The sequence below is a fragment of the Podospora anserina genome, chromosome 1 (genome assembly GCF_000226545.1).
Source record: "Podospora anserina S mat+ genomic DNA chromosome 1, supercontig 2".
Taxonomy (NCBI): domain Eukaryota; kingdom Fungi; phylum Ascomycota; class Sordariomycetes; order Sordariales; family Podosporaceae; genus Podospora; species Podospora anserina.
The window spans coordinates 646674-662651 of NW_001914855.1; the positions used below are offsets into that span (position 1 = coordinate 646674).

General features: G+C 54.0%; 3 protein-coding genes across 3 annotated transcripts; 1 reads left to right on the forward strand and 2 right to left on the reverse strand.

Moving 5' to 3' along the window:
• Positions 1-603: 603 nt before the first annotated feature.
• PODANS_1_10730 (uncharacterized protein) lies at positions 604-3930 on the reverse strand (the record flags this gene model as incomplete). The annotated part of the gene is made up of 1 exon (XM_001908700.1): positions 604-3930. The coding sequence occupies one exon, from the start codon at positions 3928-3930 to the stop codon at positions 604-606; it is 3327 nt and encodes a 1108-aa protein (XP_001908735.1).
• A 2085-nt stretch (positions 3931-6015) lies between these two features.
• On the forward strand, positions 6016-8083 carry PODANS_1_10740 (uncharacterized protein; the record flags this gene model as incomplete). The annotated part of the gene is made up of 2 exons (XM_001908701.1): positions 6016-7592; positions 7672-8083. The coding sequence occupies 2 exons, from the start codon at positions 6016-6018 to the stop codon at positions 8081-8083; spliced, it is 1989 nt and encodes a 662-aa protein (XP_001908736.1).
• A 1742-nt stretch (positions 8084-9825) lies between these two features.
• Positions 9826-15051, reverse strand: PODANS_1_10750 (uncharacterized protein; the record flags this gene model as incomplete). The annotated part of the gene is made up of 2 exons (XM_001908702.1): positions 9826-10920; positions 11068-15051. 2 exons carry the CDS (start codon positions 15049-15051, stop codon positions 9826-9828), a joined length of 5079 nt encoding a protein of 1692 aa, XP_001908737.1.
• Between the last annotated feature and the right edge of the window lie 927 nt (positions 15052-15978).

Consider the following 15978-nt stretch of genomic DNA (forward strand, 5'->3'; position numbering starts at 1 on the left):
AGATCTTCATCCATCCTCTCAGCTCAAATCCTAATTAATCATATCATACAAAAACAAAAAAAAGCCAACAACAGCAGAAAAAGATATGAGTGAGAAGATGATGATGATATTTGGCTCATGATAAAACCATTCCAAAAAAAAACTACAATAAAAAAAAACTAAAACTCCTAAAAAAATGAACACTGGGTATGATAATCCTACGGGGTATAACAAAGAAGTAGAGAGAAAGAGAGAGAGAGAATTCTTGCCCTTGTCCCCTCCAACAAAAAAGCAGGCAAAAAACCCATAACCGGGGGCCAAAATAGAAAAAAAAAAGAGAAACCGAATTAACCACAATCATAATCCCTTCTCGCTGTTCTTCCCCCCCCCCCCCCCTCTCACCCTCACCCTCCTGACTCACCCTTAGCAAAACACCCCCACTCCCCTCTAGTGCTCTCATAACATTGCATCAACAAGATACACAGCCAAAGATAAACTCCATGCTCCCAAAAAGACAGAAAAAGCAATACACGCTTGTCCTTATAACCCACCAACCAACACCCCTTACCCCTCCTCAACCCCCCTCCCTCGACCTCGACATCCCAGGCTAGAAGAAGAACGTCTCTACCCCCTCCACCTAGGCCTCGTATCCTTCCTCTCCTGTGAATCCCCGGTCCTATTCCCCATAGCACTCTTGTTCCTACTCCCCAACCCCATCGCAACCCTAGCCCCTTCCACCGCCTGCGGAGACGCCCTCCCAGTCACCAACCCACTCGTCGACCTCCTAAAGTCACCACCACTCTCCCTCGGCAGTGGCAACAAACTCGACCTCCTCCCATTACTACCCCCCATCATCCCAGCCATCGAACTCGCCGGCCTCGCGGCCGCGTCAGGACTCTGCTCCAGCGGCCTCGAAGAAGGCATCATGCTCGCCCTCCGATCCCTATTCAACCCAGCCATGGTCGCCGAGCTCGCCAGCCTCGGCCTCTGCGCATACGGCCCCGGGGTAGAAGCCAACCGCTCCCGAAACGAGAGCCTAGAGTGCGATTTGGGAGTAGTCATCAAATCATCCTCCGGCAGAGGTGACGCACTCGAGGCTCTGCCAAGCGGGCTTCGCAACGTAGGTAGCTTTGAGCTGGACGAAGAAGGGGTGAGGGCAGAGGTTGACCGGACCGGAGTCGGAGTTTTCTTAGCGTACGGACTTGGGGTTGTCAACGTCAAGGGTTTGAAGTTGTGGCCCGTGTCGACATCCGACGTGTTGGTTGATGCGTTCCATTTCGGACGGTTGGACAGCGAAGAAGGCGATCGGGAGGTGCGGTTTCCTGTTGGGGTGGCCGACCCTTCCCTAGAGGGGACCGACAGAGTCGACATTCGTGCCGCGACTGGCTTTCGGGTGATAGAGGAGTGGGAGGGCGTGGGGAGGGAGGACATCCTCCTGCTGCTTGGTTGCGGCAGTGAGCTCCCGCCGCTGGTGGAGCGGGATTTGGAGATCCGGATGTTGGTCTGGGAGCTGGCCGGCTGGCTGGACATTATCACTGACGACGGGGGCGAGCTCTCGGGTGTTTCGTGGGCGCTTTGAATCGTAGACCGGCCGTTCGACAGGATACTCGAGACCGAGTCCCGTAGTTGTTGACTCTTCCTCTCCTGCTGGATCTCTTCCAGCACAAGATCAAGCTCGGCAATCTGCCTCTTCAACCCCTCCCACTTCGCCCTCATCTCGGTATGCAACCGTGAAATCTCCCCATTAATAGTAAACCTATCCTTGACCCCCTTATCGATAATCGTCAAAAGCCTCTCGATCGCCTCCCCGTAATGCGTCTTCCTGGCCTCGTAGTTCTCAATCTTCTTGCTCATCGCCGGCGGGCTCGTCAAATGCAACCCAGACTCAATCGCCTCCCGTAGCCAGGTCGTACTTCTCTCAACAGACTCGTACATCTTTTGCGCCTGCCGACCAGCATTGCGAAACACCAAAATCCACCTGTCCTCGCCCAGCTCTTTACGGAGCGACTCGGCATCTTTCTCCAGCTTCTTATAGCTGGCATCCAAATCCGCCCTCCTCATCTCCAACTCCTCACAAGCAGTAGGAAACGTATCCTCGGCCCTCGCCTCAAAAACCGAAAGCCTCATGGGCAAGAAGTCAAGCGAAGCCCTAAGCGGCTGCATCCTCGCAAAAAGCGCCAACAAGCTCGAATCGTCCTGCGAAATCCCCATCGCCCCAGGACTCGGCGACCCAGGACTCAGAGGGAACGGAGGCAGACTAAACCGATTGCTCTGCTGCTGCTGCTGCTGCTGCTGCTGCTGCTGCTGCTGCTGCTGCCCCACCGGCAGCCTCAACCCCCCGGGCGTCGTATCCTCAGCAATAGTATCCAGCTCCCCTCCCTCCTCGGCCCCAAACACGCTCTTGTGCCTCCTCTCCTCCATCTCAAAAACCAACCTGCTCAACTCGTTCAGCTCATTCTCGATATCCCCCAACACCATGTTCCACAACTCCTCCCACTCCATCGCAATCTCCACCTGCGCCTTGACATTGTGCAGCGTCTTGCGCATCAGCCCCCACTCCTCCAGGATAGCCTCCATCTGCGCCACCGCCCTCCTGAGATCATCCGCCGACACGGCCGCAATGTCCTCCCTAGCCTGCAGTTCCTCAATCGCGCCGACATAGACCTTAATCAACTCCTCGAACCGAATGATGGCGTTTTCCACCTCTTCCACCCCCTCGCGACCCCCGGCGGCGGCCCACTCGACGTCATCTTCGCTTTCCAGACCGCCAATTACCTCGGACGCTTTGGAGATCCACCCTCGAATTTGTTCCGCCGCGCCGATGAGTGCCCTGGTGGCTACTTGGGCTGTTGGAATGGCCGAGACTTTGCTAGACAGAGATTCGGCATCTGGGAGTTGCAACGACGTTAGTTGCGCCAACTGGTTGGCAAACGAGGCTCGAGATAACGTGTAAATCGACCCGGGCCGTTGCAAACCCAGCGGGTTCAATGCAATCGAATCCGGGTTGAAAACGTCTCCAGAAGGCGGGGTGGCTGGACTAAACGTGCGCGACGTTGTTGTCGTTGGAGGCGTATCCTTTGCCGGCGGCGGAGGTGGAATTTCTGGCGTCTGCGGTGGTGGCGGCGGTCGGGTATCCCTCGCGATATGCTCCTCCCTTGTGTCCAACTGCGCCTTCACCCCATTGCCATTGGTGTGGTCAGGCAGACGATATTTATTCGTGTCCATTTCCAGCGGTTCTGTGGTAGTAATTTCTGGGAGCAGCTCTGGTTTTGGGTATGATGATAATTCTTGTTCGATACTCGGGGACGGATAAGCGGGCGACTCGAGGGCCGGTTTGTTGTTGTTGTTGTTGTTGTTGTTGTTGCTGTGCGACGACTTGTCCGACTTGAGGCTCGATCTCGAGGGGATTCGGATGATGTGACCCTTCCAGGGTCTACCCCTCCGTTCAATGACGGCAGCTGCGGAGTTGACCTGGTGTCCCTGGTCTAGTTTCCTAAGTTGCTCCTCTGGAAGACGGCCGATATCTTGCTGGATGGGAGGAGGGGGCGAGGCGGTTTTGCGGGAGGAGCCAAAGCCGAGGGCTTTTAATCGCGCTGCTAGGCCTGGAGACGGCTTTCTTGCGCGATGGACTGATGCTGAAGGGCCGGGAGTGGTAGCCCGGGAAGAGGTTGCAGGGTCGTCTGCCGATAGCTGTTGCTGAGATTGGGCTTGTTTTTGTTGTTGTTGCGGGTTAGTGTTGTTAGTGTTAGTGGTAGTGTTTGGCGGGTCGCCGTTGTGGCGATCGCTGGTGGTGGTGCTGGTACCGTTACCGACGTGGTGTTGATCCGTCGTCTCGTACGCGCGAAGGGGCAAAAGATCGGGTGACTCGGACACGTCCGTCGCCGTGATAATCGGAGCGGTGAGTTCGTGATGGCTACTGCCTGGGGCAGCAGTAGTAGCAAGAGCCGTCATTCGGAACACTGGCTCGACTGAGCTCCCTCTCTTTTTTTTTTTTGCGGGCACTTGGACGGCAGCCGACAGCGACAGAGCGTTCTAGCTTGGCGGCGTCAGAGGGTGCGTATGCGAGCTGCGTTCTGCGTCTTTTCCCCATAAAAATCCCCCCCCCCCCAGGGTCGGCTGTGGTCTGAATTCGCGATGGAACGCAGTTTGCCTTGCGTTAGTGGTTGGATAACACGCCGCAGAGGGGAATTCTGCCGGGTTTCAATCGTGGTGTGTGGCAGCAAATGGCAGTGGGCCGATGCAAATGAAGAGACAAGTGACTGGTCGACAGCATCCCGTTTTGATCAGCAAGGTAGGTGTGATGTTATGAAGGCTGCTTCCAAAGAGAAATGGTTGGAAAGGGCAGAGCAGAGCAGAACAGAGCAGAGCAGATAGAGCAGAACAGAGCAGGCCCAAAAGGCCGACAGAAGTGCCAGAGGGGGCCAAGTTATTATTATTAAAAAAGAACAATTCCCAGAGGCCTGTCTCGCCTCCTCTAGCTTGGGGGGTGTTAATCTTGTGTTGGGTGCCCTTCGGGAACCCGCAGTCACGTTCGATGGGATCGTCCAATGAGCCCGGCGCCTTCCATGACTGTTACCTTGCTCTCCAGATATTTACTGTGTAGTCCCCCAGAGCGCTCTTGACGATATCACAAAAAGCGAAGTTACAAGGTCGTAATATTCAGTGTCTTCCAGAGCACAAGCACTACCCGATGACGGCAGTTCGCCAGCCCGGACGGGCGACGGGTGCTGAAACGCTTGATGGGGGCACAGGGATTCTAGAAGATTAAACCTATTTCCGGTATGGTCGGCAAGCCAGGGGCCCCTTTCTAGCGTTGCGTAACCACATGCTCGGGCCAAGGTTGGGCCTCTCTTCTTCTGTCGGCTGACGAGACAGAGGGAATATATATCATGAAGAGATGACGATCGGCTTCACTTCTGCGGCCTGTCACTGAAGACACAGCAGCTAGGTCAAGCTCATGCAGCTGTCTTTTGTTTTGCAAAGATCAGACGCTTCTGCTAATAATTACCTCACATAAGGTAACCATCAAGACGGGCCGCTGATGGCCGCTGCGGAGAGCAAAGAGAAATGCTGCAATGCAACCTGGATGGATGCTCCCGAGTCTGCATTGCAGTCAAACAGAACACCAATCATTGGCTTCAGCCGAGGTCAAAGTCGTGAAGAGATATTGAGAGATTCAAAAGAGAAAGATGCTCACCAGAGATCCAGACGTCCAGACCACTGCTCAACATCAGATGAAATGGAGACAGACGCCCAGATGTCGTAATGAAAAGAAGCCAGCCGGGTATGCACGTGGCCTTCTCAACATCTCCTCGCGTTGCCGGGGCGTTGCTCCGTGGCGAGAATGACAGAAAAGCATTACGAGACATTCCGCGGCTTCCGCTGTCAAGATCAAAGGGTTTCGTCAGTGATCGCAGGCTTCTCGCCGGTTGCTTTTGTGTCAGGAAACAAAAAATAAAAAAGCTTCGGCGGGGTTCGAGCTGTGTGAACCGACGCGTTGGCAGTGGACCGTGTCCTCATCTCCCCACCTTCCGTGTCGCAGACCAGGGGGTGGGCCATCGGTCCCCAATCCCCACCGGCGCTGCATCAAGCCATCGGACCCCCTGGGCGAGAGCAGGCGAGACAGTCACAGGCAATTCTACCGCATGAAGTTATCTCATTTCTTCTGCCTGCCCACCCTCGCCCAACCTGCCTGCCCACAGAAATACCACACACAGCAGAATCGCCTGGACCTCGCTTTTTTCCCTTTTGCCTATCCATCCCCCCTCACCGGAAAACCCTCCCGAAAAACCCTCCCGAAAAACCCAGACGTTCAGTGTCTGAGACTTGCCTCCCGTTGTGCGTTGAGCCGTCTCTTGTTTACTTTCTGCCTCAATCAACCACCAACGACAGCCACTCGCCCACTGGGCTCCCTGCCGTGGAACAACACACTTTGCTCTGTTCAAGACGCTGCAGCAGCCTTCGTACCAGACAGAAAGAAACGACGTCATCGCCGACGATCGCTCTTGGTATACCGAAATAGGCACACTCCGGCCTATGGCCTTTTACCTCTCGTCCTCACTCGATATCAAGATGGCAGCTGCTTCTGGTGAGCCCGCCAGCGGACGCTGTGCCTCTCCTCCGCTCGACAAAGCTCCCGGCCCGGCCCTCGGCCCTCGCTCTGACCCGACACGCTGCCTTTCGGTGGGCTCGACCGTCTCTCATGGCTCCGCAACTACAGAAGCCTCGAATGTGCGCGAGTCTCTTGGGAGCGACAGCTCGGCCTTCTCACGCCAGTCCTCAGAGAGCTACCGTCCCTCTCGTGTCTCTGATATCTACACGGGCAATCTTCCACTCAATAATCGGGACTCGATGAACGGCATGGATATGCCCTACACGCCAGTGACACCGTCGGGGTCCAGGAGCTCGAGCAGGCGCCGGGGTTACATGCGTCCCCAGGGAACTGACTTCGCTGCCAGCGCCCGCGCTCGGGAGAGCGTCCTGAGCCTCGGGAGCATCGCACATCTTCAGTACTACTTTGCACGGACCGGTTTGCTGGACGGGAAGGGTGGTCGGCTGGCACGCAAAAGAGACAGCAAGGCACAAACACTGGATCTTTCTTCGCTCGATTCCGTGTCGTTTTCTAGTCTCAAGGCCCCGGTCAGTGACCATGACTCGAGCTACGCATCCATGGGAAGCAGCCCGGATCTGGGTGCGCACAGTAGCTTTGTCAGTTTGGCCGGCGGTTCCCTCGTCGAATCGCCCACCGATGAGCAACACCCGGAGGAATTCTATTCCGAGGACGAGTACGACGAGGAGGATCTCAACATGCCCCCTCCGACGACCAGCACATACATTCACCGAGAAAAGGCAGTCCCAAAGCCGCCGACGGTTGCTGAATTAAGAACCGAGCTCACGAACGCCCTCGATACTGCCAAAAGATCACTGAAGGAAGCAAAAGACGCCAAGGCCCCACCAGACGATTCGCCCAAGATTTCCATTCATTTGACTGATGACACGGGAGCCGACTCACGCGCACGTTCGGGGTCTACCAGAAGCACCCGGAGCAATAGGAGCAATATTGGGTGGTTTGAGATTCAGGGCATGCACATCCTTGATGTCATGACGCTGGCTATCCGGGCGGCCAAGATCTATTACACATCCCACGACCGACCTGACCGCCTGGATGCCATCAAGTCGGAAAAGGAGATTCGCAGTGCCTTGCTCTCTGTGATGGAGGTGCTCAAGCGCATGGCAACTCGGGGGTTCTCTGGCGGCATGCGTGAGGACGAGTTCCACACTATGAATGAATGGATCTCCGGGCTCCACAGCATGCTGGCTGCTGAGGCTGAGATAGAGGCTGCCGAGGCTGCTGAGCGGGAGGGGTGGACTTGGTTGCGCGATGAAGGGTGGGAGGGCCGGGAAATTCAGCGCGAGGAAGCCTTCATACAGTCGATGCTGCACGGCATCAAGGACCCCATCGAGAACATGCCAACCATTCCCACATGGGTCCCCATTGACCGGACGAAGCCTTTGGGTGAGCAAACGCTCCCCACACCGTTTCTTGCGTCCCTGTCCAACGGCCAGCGTCTGGTTCACTTGCACAACTGTGCGGTTCGCAAGTCTCGCCGGAGGTTTGGTGCCATCGCCTCGTTCCATGGCGACACCCAGAAGCCATATCGCGCCGCTGACAACTTGCGCTACTGGCTCAAGGCGGCCGAGCTACGATGGGAGGTGCTGCTCAAGACCGATGCTCTTGGCCTCCAGTACAACACAAGCCCGCAACTCTGGCTTGACTTTGAGGATGCCATTCTCCAATGGTGCCGAACAGTACGCGGCGAGATTACCGCCGAGCTGGAGGGCTAGGTGCCACCGAAAAAAAAAAAAACATCAACAAACATTATTACCTGCCCAGCGGGAGACGTGGTCAGCAATCAAAGCCAGGTGGGTTCGGCACTGCAGATGCCTCTGGAGGACATACACACCATCTTATCACAAATCTTCCTGGGGAGAGGGGGAAAAAATTGGGACGGATAGGAGGGGGACAGGCTGGCAGGATATGACGACTGAAAGATGTTACGACCTGATAGACGGCTTGGCCCCTCGTCCGCCTTTTTTTTTATAATTTTCTTTTCTTTTTTTTTCTTTTTCGATTCACAAACACTTTTGTCTATTCTTCATACCTTTTTTCTTATACGGCTGGGGTTGGGCCTCCACACCTGCCCTTTTTGGTTTCAATAACCACATAATCCTGGATCATACCTGGCTTCTTGACAGCTTTTACGATGGACTATTCCTTGGCCTTTTGTCCAACTTTTGTCAACACAGGCAGATGTAGGGGGTTTTGTTCATGTTGGGCTTTTTCGTTATATTCTGCCTGTATATACTTTCAAAATGTTTGTTTGGGAAAGGAGAGACATGCCGAGTTTGGGGGGGTTTTCACACTTTTACGCATACAAAACATTACCTCCTTTTTTTTATTTTACTTCGTTCGGGTTTGTTGTGGTCCGCCTTGTTACCTTTTTTTTTTTTACTTGGGTTTCTTATCACTACTTCTTCATTTATATACCCCCATTTATCAGCATCATCATCATTATCAGCATTAAAAGAAACATTGAAATACCAACACAAAGCTCACACACACACACATTGGGATTTGGGGCGTTTGTAATGGGTTTTGTTTTGGGGGGAAAGGTTGGAAAGAGAGGGGGACTGGGCGGAGGAAGAGGTGGGAGAGGAAAAGGGGTGTTAATTAGGATGAGGGGAACAGAGAGAGTATATATATATATATATATATATATATATAGATGTGTCAATCAAAGGCTGAAGCTTTTCAACCACTGATATGTTGATGTATGTCTGTGGGCTTGTTCTTGACTATGTATGTTAAGTTTCAAGATTAAAATTGAGGACAGACTGTAATACTATTGTTTTAAGAATGTTACTGTTAGTGAGAAGAGAACAAATAACAAACACTTTCTTTAATCATAAGTCATTATCACCTAGAATTAATTCTCTCTCCCACACACACTCCCACACACACTCCCACACACACTCCCACACACACTCCCACACACACTCCCACACACACTCTCACACACTCTCTTTCATACTTGTATAGGATTATCTATAGTTAGCATAAATTGTTAGCTATCAGCTAGCTATAGATGATTCCAATCGTCTCCAGCCGCTATACACCGTTACCGGCCGCAAAATTTAGCTCCAAGCTTTAGGGTTTATTACTTTATGCCATAAGTTCTCTCTTTGTCTCTATGATCCGGCTACATCCTGGAGAACGTAACGAGTTCTTATTTTTCTTTGAAATCCAACACCTCTCCCATCCTGATCAACCACTCCTTTTTTCCACCCCTCAACTACCCCCATACAAAAAACTCCTAGAGCAAAGCAAATTCGCAATTATCAAATATCCTCCTCCTCTATTGATCTACCCTGTGCGTGAATGAGTATCGTAATGTGATGATATGCCTTGAGAAAAACGCTGAAAAGTCTGAGGCATGAAGACGAGGCGATGCTTGCTTGTCTGGTGTGGTGATAGCCCACCCTTTGACCCCCTCTCTGCCTTTTACCCCCTTTCCCTCTCCCAGCACCACGCAAAGACAAAAAAATGAAACTCCTCTCTTTAATGCACCGTGCCGCCCAATGCTGTGAATGAAATGCAATGCGCATGTTTGTGACCCCCTTCCCCTGAAAAAAAAACCCTTATGTCGTTATATACAGTATCGTCCGATGCACGTAAGTCGTCATCGAAACAAAGAAAAAAGCTTCGTGAAACATCGACTGAGATAAAAAAAGTCAATGCTATGAACGCAACCCGCATTCTAGGGGATGAATCCACTATGGCAGATGTTAACGAGGCATGGCCGAAATTCCACCTCCGCCTCCACCCCGAGGGTAAGACGAGCCCTTGCTTCTGCTGCTGCCACCTGCCGATTTGGCTGAAGAACCTCCACGCTTGCTTACACCTCCTGAATTGCGGCTGTATCCGTTGCTGCCCCGTCCACCTTTCTTCTTGTAGTAGGACCCGCCACCGCTTCTGCTGCCATAGCCAGAACCTTGATGCTGAGAGTTGGAGGCGGCTTTGGCAAGCCTCTCAGCATCAGCTTCCCTCTGCATTGCTTTAAGCTCTCGATGAAAGGCTGCCACCTCGGGGTTCACATAGGGAGCGCCAGCGCCATACTGTGATCCACTCGCCATATCTTCCTCGTCGTCAAAGTCACCAAATTCCTCCTCTCCATCACTGATCACAATGACGTCTCGATTCCCCTTCTTCCTTATATGAGCATTGGGGGCGATTGTGGCAGCGCCAGAATACTGATTTCTGCTGGGATCCTGGTTGCTCATCATCTCCTGGTACTGTTGGTGCAGCTGTTGAATCAGGGGCACAAAGCGAGAACCCCACTGGTCTACTTTGTCAGGAGTGACGCCGCGGATGGTGTACATCTTGGCCGGAGTCGTTGTCCAACGAGCGATCATTTCGCGATACTGTTGATCAGTGAAAAAGGGGCGAATATGGTTTGTCTCGGCCCTAATCTGAATCTCAAGCTGCTTCGCTTCAAAAAGGAAATGATCCGTGATACCTTGATGGACCTGGTCCAGTTGAGAGAAATCAAATGGCCTAAGCTCATCCAGGGTCTGCTGGTGCCGTGTAGCGGTGCGATGATGACGAGATGGGGCGGCGGCGTCAAAGTCCACTTCCTCCTCGTAGTCCGATACCACGAAATTGTCCTTGGCATAGCCATTGGCATGTCGCGGCCTGTGGTCTTGGATATCTTCGTCTTCATCACCGGAACCGAGTTCGTCTCCAAAATCTCCTTCGGCCTCATCATCAATTAACTGTCGACCCCGCCGAGGCGCCAGCCGCTTTCTCGCTGGTGCAGAAACAGGCGACGACACATTGGTAGAGGGCGGTACTCGAACCATTGCTTCGGATTTGACCAGGCACTTGCGGGAGAAAAGATCCTGCTCGGGCATCAAGATGGTCAGTCTTGTCCCGCTGGACCAGAAGTGTCTGAAATTCTCCTTGGAGACCTAAGACACAGGTGTTGTCAGTACAAAGGCAAAGATAAACTCAAGGGTGTTGTTGCTTACGTGGTAGTAAAGATTAAGACCGCCGTTTGCGCTCGTCTCCGCTGTGCTATGAATTATCTTCACCCTCTCCATCTCGATAATGACAGGATAGATGGCTGTGTTTTTGATGCCGGGTGCTACGCCAAAGCCTGGCAGGTGTTGGTAGTTCTTCTTATCTCGCCCGGCCATAGCGGAAGCGAGTTTACCGATAGAGCCGCCTTTGGCACCCATGCCGGGAATCAAGTCAATGATAGCCTTGGCCCAGTCAGTGCGGTCCACCTGCTTAAGAGTGACTTTCTCGCCGAGAAGGCAAAAGTCACACTGCTTGTTGCAGTTGGCAGCATTGAAGTCTTCCCCAAAATACCCCAGCAGCTGCGTCCGACGACAAGAAGTCGTGTTCAGACAATAAAACGTCATCCTATCCAGCAGCTCCAGCTGCTTGTCCTTCTCAGCCTGTGACCGCACGTGCTTGCCGTCCTTATCAAGCTCATCTTTTTGCACCATGCGCCTCAGACTGGTCACGTCGCCGTAGGAAAAGTAAAGGATGCAGTCGGCAGGCTTCCCATCACGCCCAGCACGCCCGGTCTCTTGATAGTACCCTTCCATGGTTTTTGGAAGAGAGACGTGGATGACAAAACGCACATCTGGCTTGTCAATTCCCATGCCAAAGGCTATCGTGGCAACAATGACGTGAATTTCATCATCCTGCCACTTCCGCTGAATCTCCGGCCTGTCGTCCAATCCGGCATGGTACGGCGCTGCCTTGATGCCATACTTCTCCACAAGCTTCCCAGCAATGCCCTCACAAGAAGCGCGGGACGTCGTGTAGATGATGCCGGTTTGATTCTTGTATCTGGTGGCGATCAAACTGCCGAGCGGGTCGACATAGGTTGGGGGTTTGGGAAAGACCTCATAATAGAGATTGGGCCGGTTGAAGCTCTGCGTGAAGAGTTTACAGCCTGTCATTCCAAGCTGATGCTGAACATCTTTCCGAACACTCTCGGTCGCCGAGGCGGTTAAGGCCATCACCGGGACACCTGGGAACTGCTTTCGGAACTCGCCCAAAGCTTTGTAGTCGGGACGAAAATCGTGACCCCACTGACTGACACAATGGGCTTCATCAATGACCAAACGAGCAAACTTGCCTCTCTGGTGCAGCATCTTAAGTGCGCGCCGGATCTGGGTATTCTCGTTGGCGAGCATCTCCGGGGTAACGTAGAGCAGCTGGTAGAAATTTTCCGGCGTCTCGTGGTTGAGTTTCCCCAGTATATGTCGTTTGTGAGCTGCCGCCAGGTTTCCATTGAACGCCACAGCCAGGATATTGATCCTTTCCATGTGCTCAACTTGGTCACTCATCAAACTGAGGAGAGGTGACACCACAATGGTAACACCTTTTGTTTTTCCACTTTGAACAACCGCGGGAAGTTGATAACACAACGATTTTCCCCCTCCTGTCGGCATCATGACAAAGGCATCCTCTCCGGCAAGAGTGCAATTGATGGCTGGGAGCTGGTTATGGCGGAAGTTGACGAGCCGAAAGCGGTCTTTCAGAGCTCGAAGGACATCTGCAGACCAGGGAAACTGCAGGAGCTCAGGCGGAATGGCAGTCTTCCGTACCACAGGTGGTGCAAGCTTTGCAAGAGCTCGCCTGGGTGGTGCGGGAGCACTATTGCTAGTGGCCTCAGACAACGTAGAGCGGGCAGCTGTTCGCACAGCGGCAGTCGCTGAGGGTGCTGACGGGCCTCCTGAAAATTGCTCATATACGCTAAGCAACAAATCGTCCGGGACATCGTCTTGTCCATACTCGTCTATCTCGGCCGCCTGTGTTTGGGTCCTGTTGTGCGCCCGTGGTGGTGCAAATTGCGAGGCTGCCTCCATAGCAGCAAGTTCGTCCTCGTCAACATCGAAGTGATTCGAGCTGCTTGGCACAGCTTGATGGTAGGGTGGCTGGACCCGAGATCCCGAGAACTGAGTATGTTGTTGGTTTGGTGGGAAGTGCGGAACTGGCGGTCGAAATTGAGGAGCAGCAAACTGAGCCGGTGCAGCAAACTGGGATGGGCCTCGCTGAGATTGGCTACCAGAGTATTGCGACGTGGCGGGGGGCTGACTAGGACCTGTAATTAAAGAAGGGCATTCAGGAATGATGCGTCCCTCACTCGGAGAAGTCCTGGCATCGGCCGCATGGGCCTGTGCCCTCGGGGAAGAGTCGGCAGGCGCAATGGAGTCGTTTTGGTTCTTAAGAAAATCGAGATCATCGACGCCAGCCTTGATGAGGTGGGCGATGAGTGTTTTCTCTGCGGTCTCGATTTTTTCATCGAGTTTCAGCAGCTGTTCCTCATCCTCCTCTGTGTCAATGCCATCGCGATACGCCTTCGCAATCTTGTTTACCAGGGCTTCCTGATCACTGTTCAGCGTTTTGTACGAGGCATGTGACTCCTGGAGAGAAAGCAGTGCTTTCTTCTTATCCTCCAAAGGCTTTTTCGCATTCTTGATGCGCTCGCGCTCTTGATTACGCTCTTCTTTCAACCCCCTCTGAGTCAAAAATCTCCTAAAAGCTTCTGCGTTCTCCTGGAGCTGGGAGTCCACAAGTTGCAGCATCTCATCCAAAACCGAGGGCCGAGAAAGAAACAAGCCCAGGGTATGCTTGTTACGCTCAATCTCAGAGCCGAGAGAAGCCTCCGAGGCTGGGTTTTGCCCCGAGCTGACAGGCTGAGGCACCGAGGCTTGGGATCCCTGCGTGTTACCGACAGTCGCTCTGCTCCCGTTGCTGACGACATTATCGAGTTCCATAGGCATCGGCGCCGGCGCTTTCGAGGGAGTCTCCTGAATGGAAAACTCCATGTCCACATCCATATCTTGAACTCCTGGGGGCGACTGAGCGTCGGGCGATCCGTGGGAGGCCGGCGTGGTGAATTCATCCTCCGAGTCGTAGACAACATCGGCACGCTTCGCCCGTTTGTTTGACGAGTTGTTGGCTGGGGTACATGAAGCGTCCACCTCCTCGTCCAAAAAGTCGTCGCTGTTGAATTCGGCAGTCGCGGGCGACTTTCGCTTGCGAGCGGATGCTGCGACAGTTGGGACGGTTTGAGTGGGTACAGCAGAACTACCATGAGCGGCTTCACGGCCCTGGACCGTGGGTTCCTTAAACGCACGGCTTGTTCCGGGCGGGCAAGGGGTAGAGATATGCGTCTTCACATCTGAAGGCGCCGTGGCGCTGCGTTTGAGAGCTGAGCGGACGGCTGAGGAGGGCGGGACGATCTCATTGATGTCTGGATACTCTTCGTCAAATTCGTCCAAAGTCTTGATAACTTTGGTCTGCTGATAGGGGTTCGCTTGGCCACGGCTGGAGACAGGCTCAGGGCGCTCGCCATAGTCCTCTCGCCACAACCTCTTGTCGTCGCCAAAGCCCACCACAGAGCTGGACCCATCGTTGCGATCTTCTTCGGTGAGATCAATGGGGTCGGAGAGGTCGTCAAACTCGACCTTCACGCGGGCGCTTGTCTTAACGGGCGGCGGCGGCGAGGAAGAGCTTGCCTGGGGCCGGACAGCAGCATTGGCGGAATAGGCGCGCTGCAAAGCTCCGATCTGTGTACTTCTAGTAGTAGAGACCGGAGTGGGGAGTTGCTGTTGCTGCTTTGTCGCCAATGTTGGCCGGCGGCTGTTGTAGGCGGACAGCTTTGCCATTCCGCTCGCGTCGTCGACGTCTACCTCATTGGTGGAAGGGGTGGCAGCGAGATGTGATCCTCGAGTAGAGGCAGTGCCATGAAGAGGGTCCTGGGGGGCAGTGCCAGTCTGTGATGGAAAGGCACCGGCAGCCGGAGCACTAGGAAATGAAGAATGGTTAGGTCGTGAAGTGCGTGAAGTGCGGGTCACATCGGCAGCAGGAGGTGGAGGGGTGTTGTCGAAAGGGTCTTGGGCATCGGGTAAAGGTGGTCCCGATGGCCTCAAGCGCGTCGTCTCTCTCAAGAGCCACGACAGATGAGCACTCAGATTGTTCCGAGTCATGGGATCGTACAGGAACCTTGGGCCCCAACCCGAATGGCTCGCATCGATGTTGAGCACAAGGAGAGGATTGCGAGGAAAGAGGGGGGTGGTGCTGAGAATCCCTGGAATGGCTCGAATCACTCTGAGTGCTTGTGTGAGGATGGGTGGATAGGGCATTGTGAAAACGCGTTGAGAGCGCTCCCAAACGCGTCGTCATGTGCTCCGCCAAGCCTAGGCGCCCGCTAGCCCGCTAGGGTAAGGTGCGCCAAGATCCAAGTGAACTGAGCTCATCCTGGGTGGCCCAAGCTCACTCTACGGGGACAGTGAATTGGGACAGTGAACTGAAGTCTACACCGTAACGACACTGGCCTAACGGTGCGACTCTCAAGTCCGACGATCAGGGAATTTGGACAGTAAAGTTCCCGCGTATGGGGAAGGGGATTGAGCGATGAAGTGCCTGCGGACTGGGAGTGGGATTGAGAAGAGGATCGGAAAGGGGAAGTGTGAGCAGAGCTGGCGCAGCAGGGTGCGTGCTTGTGTGAATATCTAGGGTGTCAAGTCGATGCTTACCTCGCGTGCTCGCCCACGTGGTCCATGGTACCCAGGGGTCCTGGGTGTCCCGAGGAGTGGCTTGAGTGGCCTGGGTTGTAGTCTCGCGCGTGGGCGCGGTGATGGTGGTGTCCTGAGGACAGGAAGGCAGAAGCACTGGTAGGCGTGGGCGCGAGGATGTCTCGCGCGCGAACTCGAGGGCTGGTTGACTGCCAGATGTTGGTGGTTTAGGAGAAGGTTGGGAGGCTTCGGAGGAATACTGGAGGTGGTTAAATACCTGGGACTGGGAGCAACTATGGAAGGCGGTGGTCTGGGCTTGCAAACTCACTTGCCGGGAGCTACAAGTTCGGATTTTTCAGATGACACTCTTGGGATATCTTGGCAGGTGCTCGCGGCAGG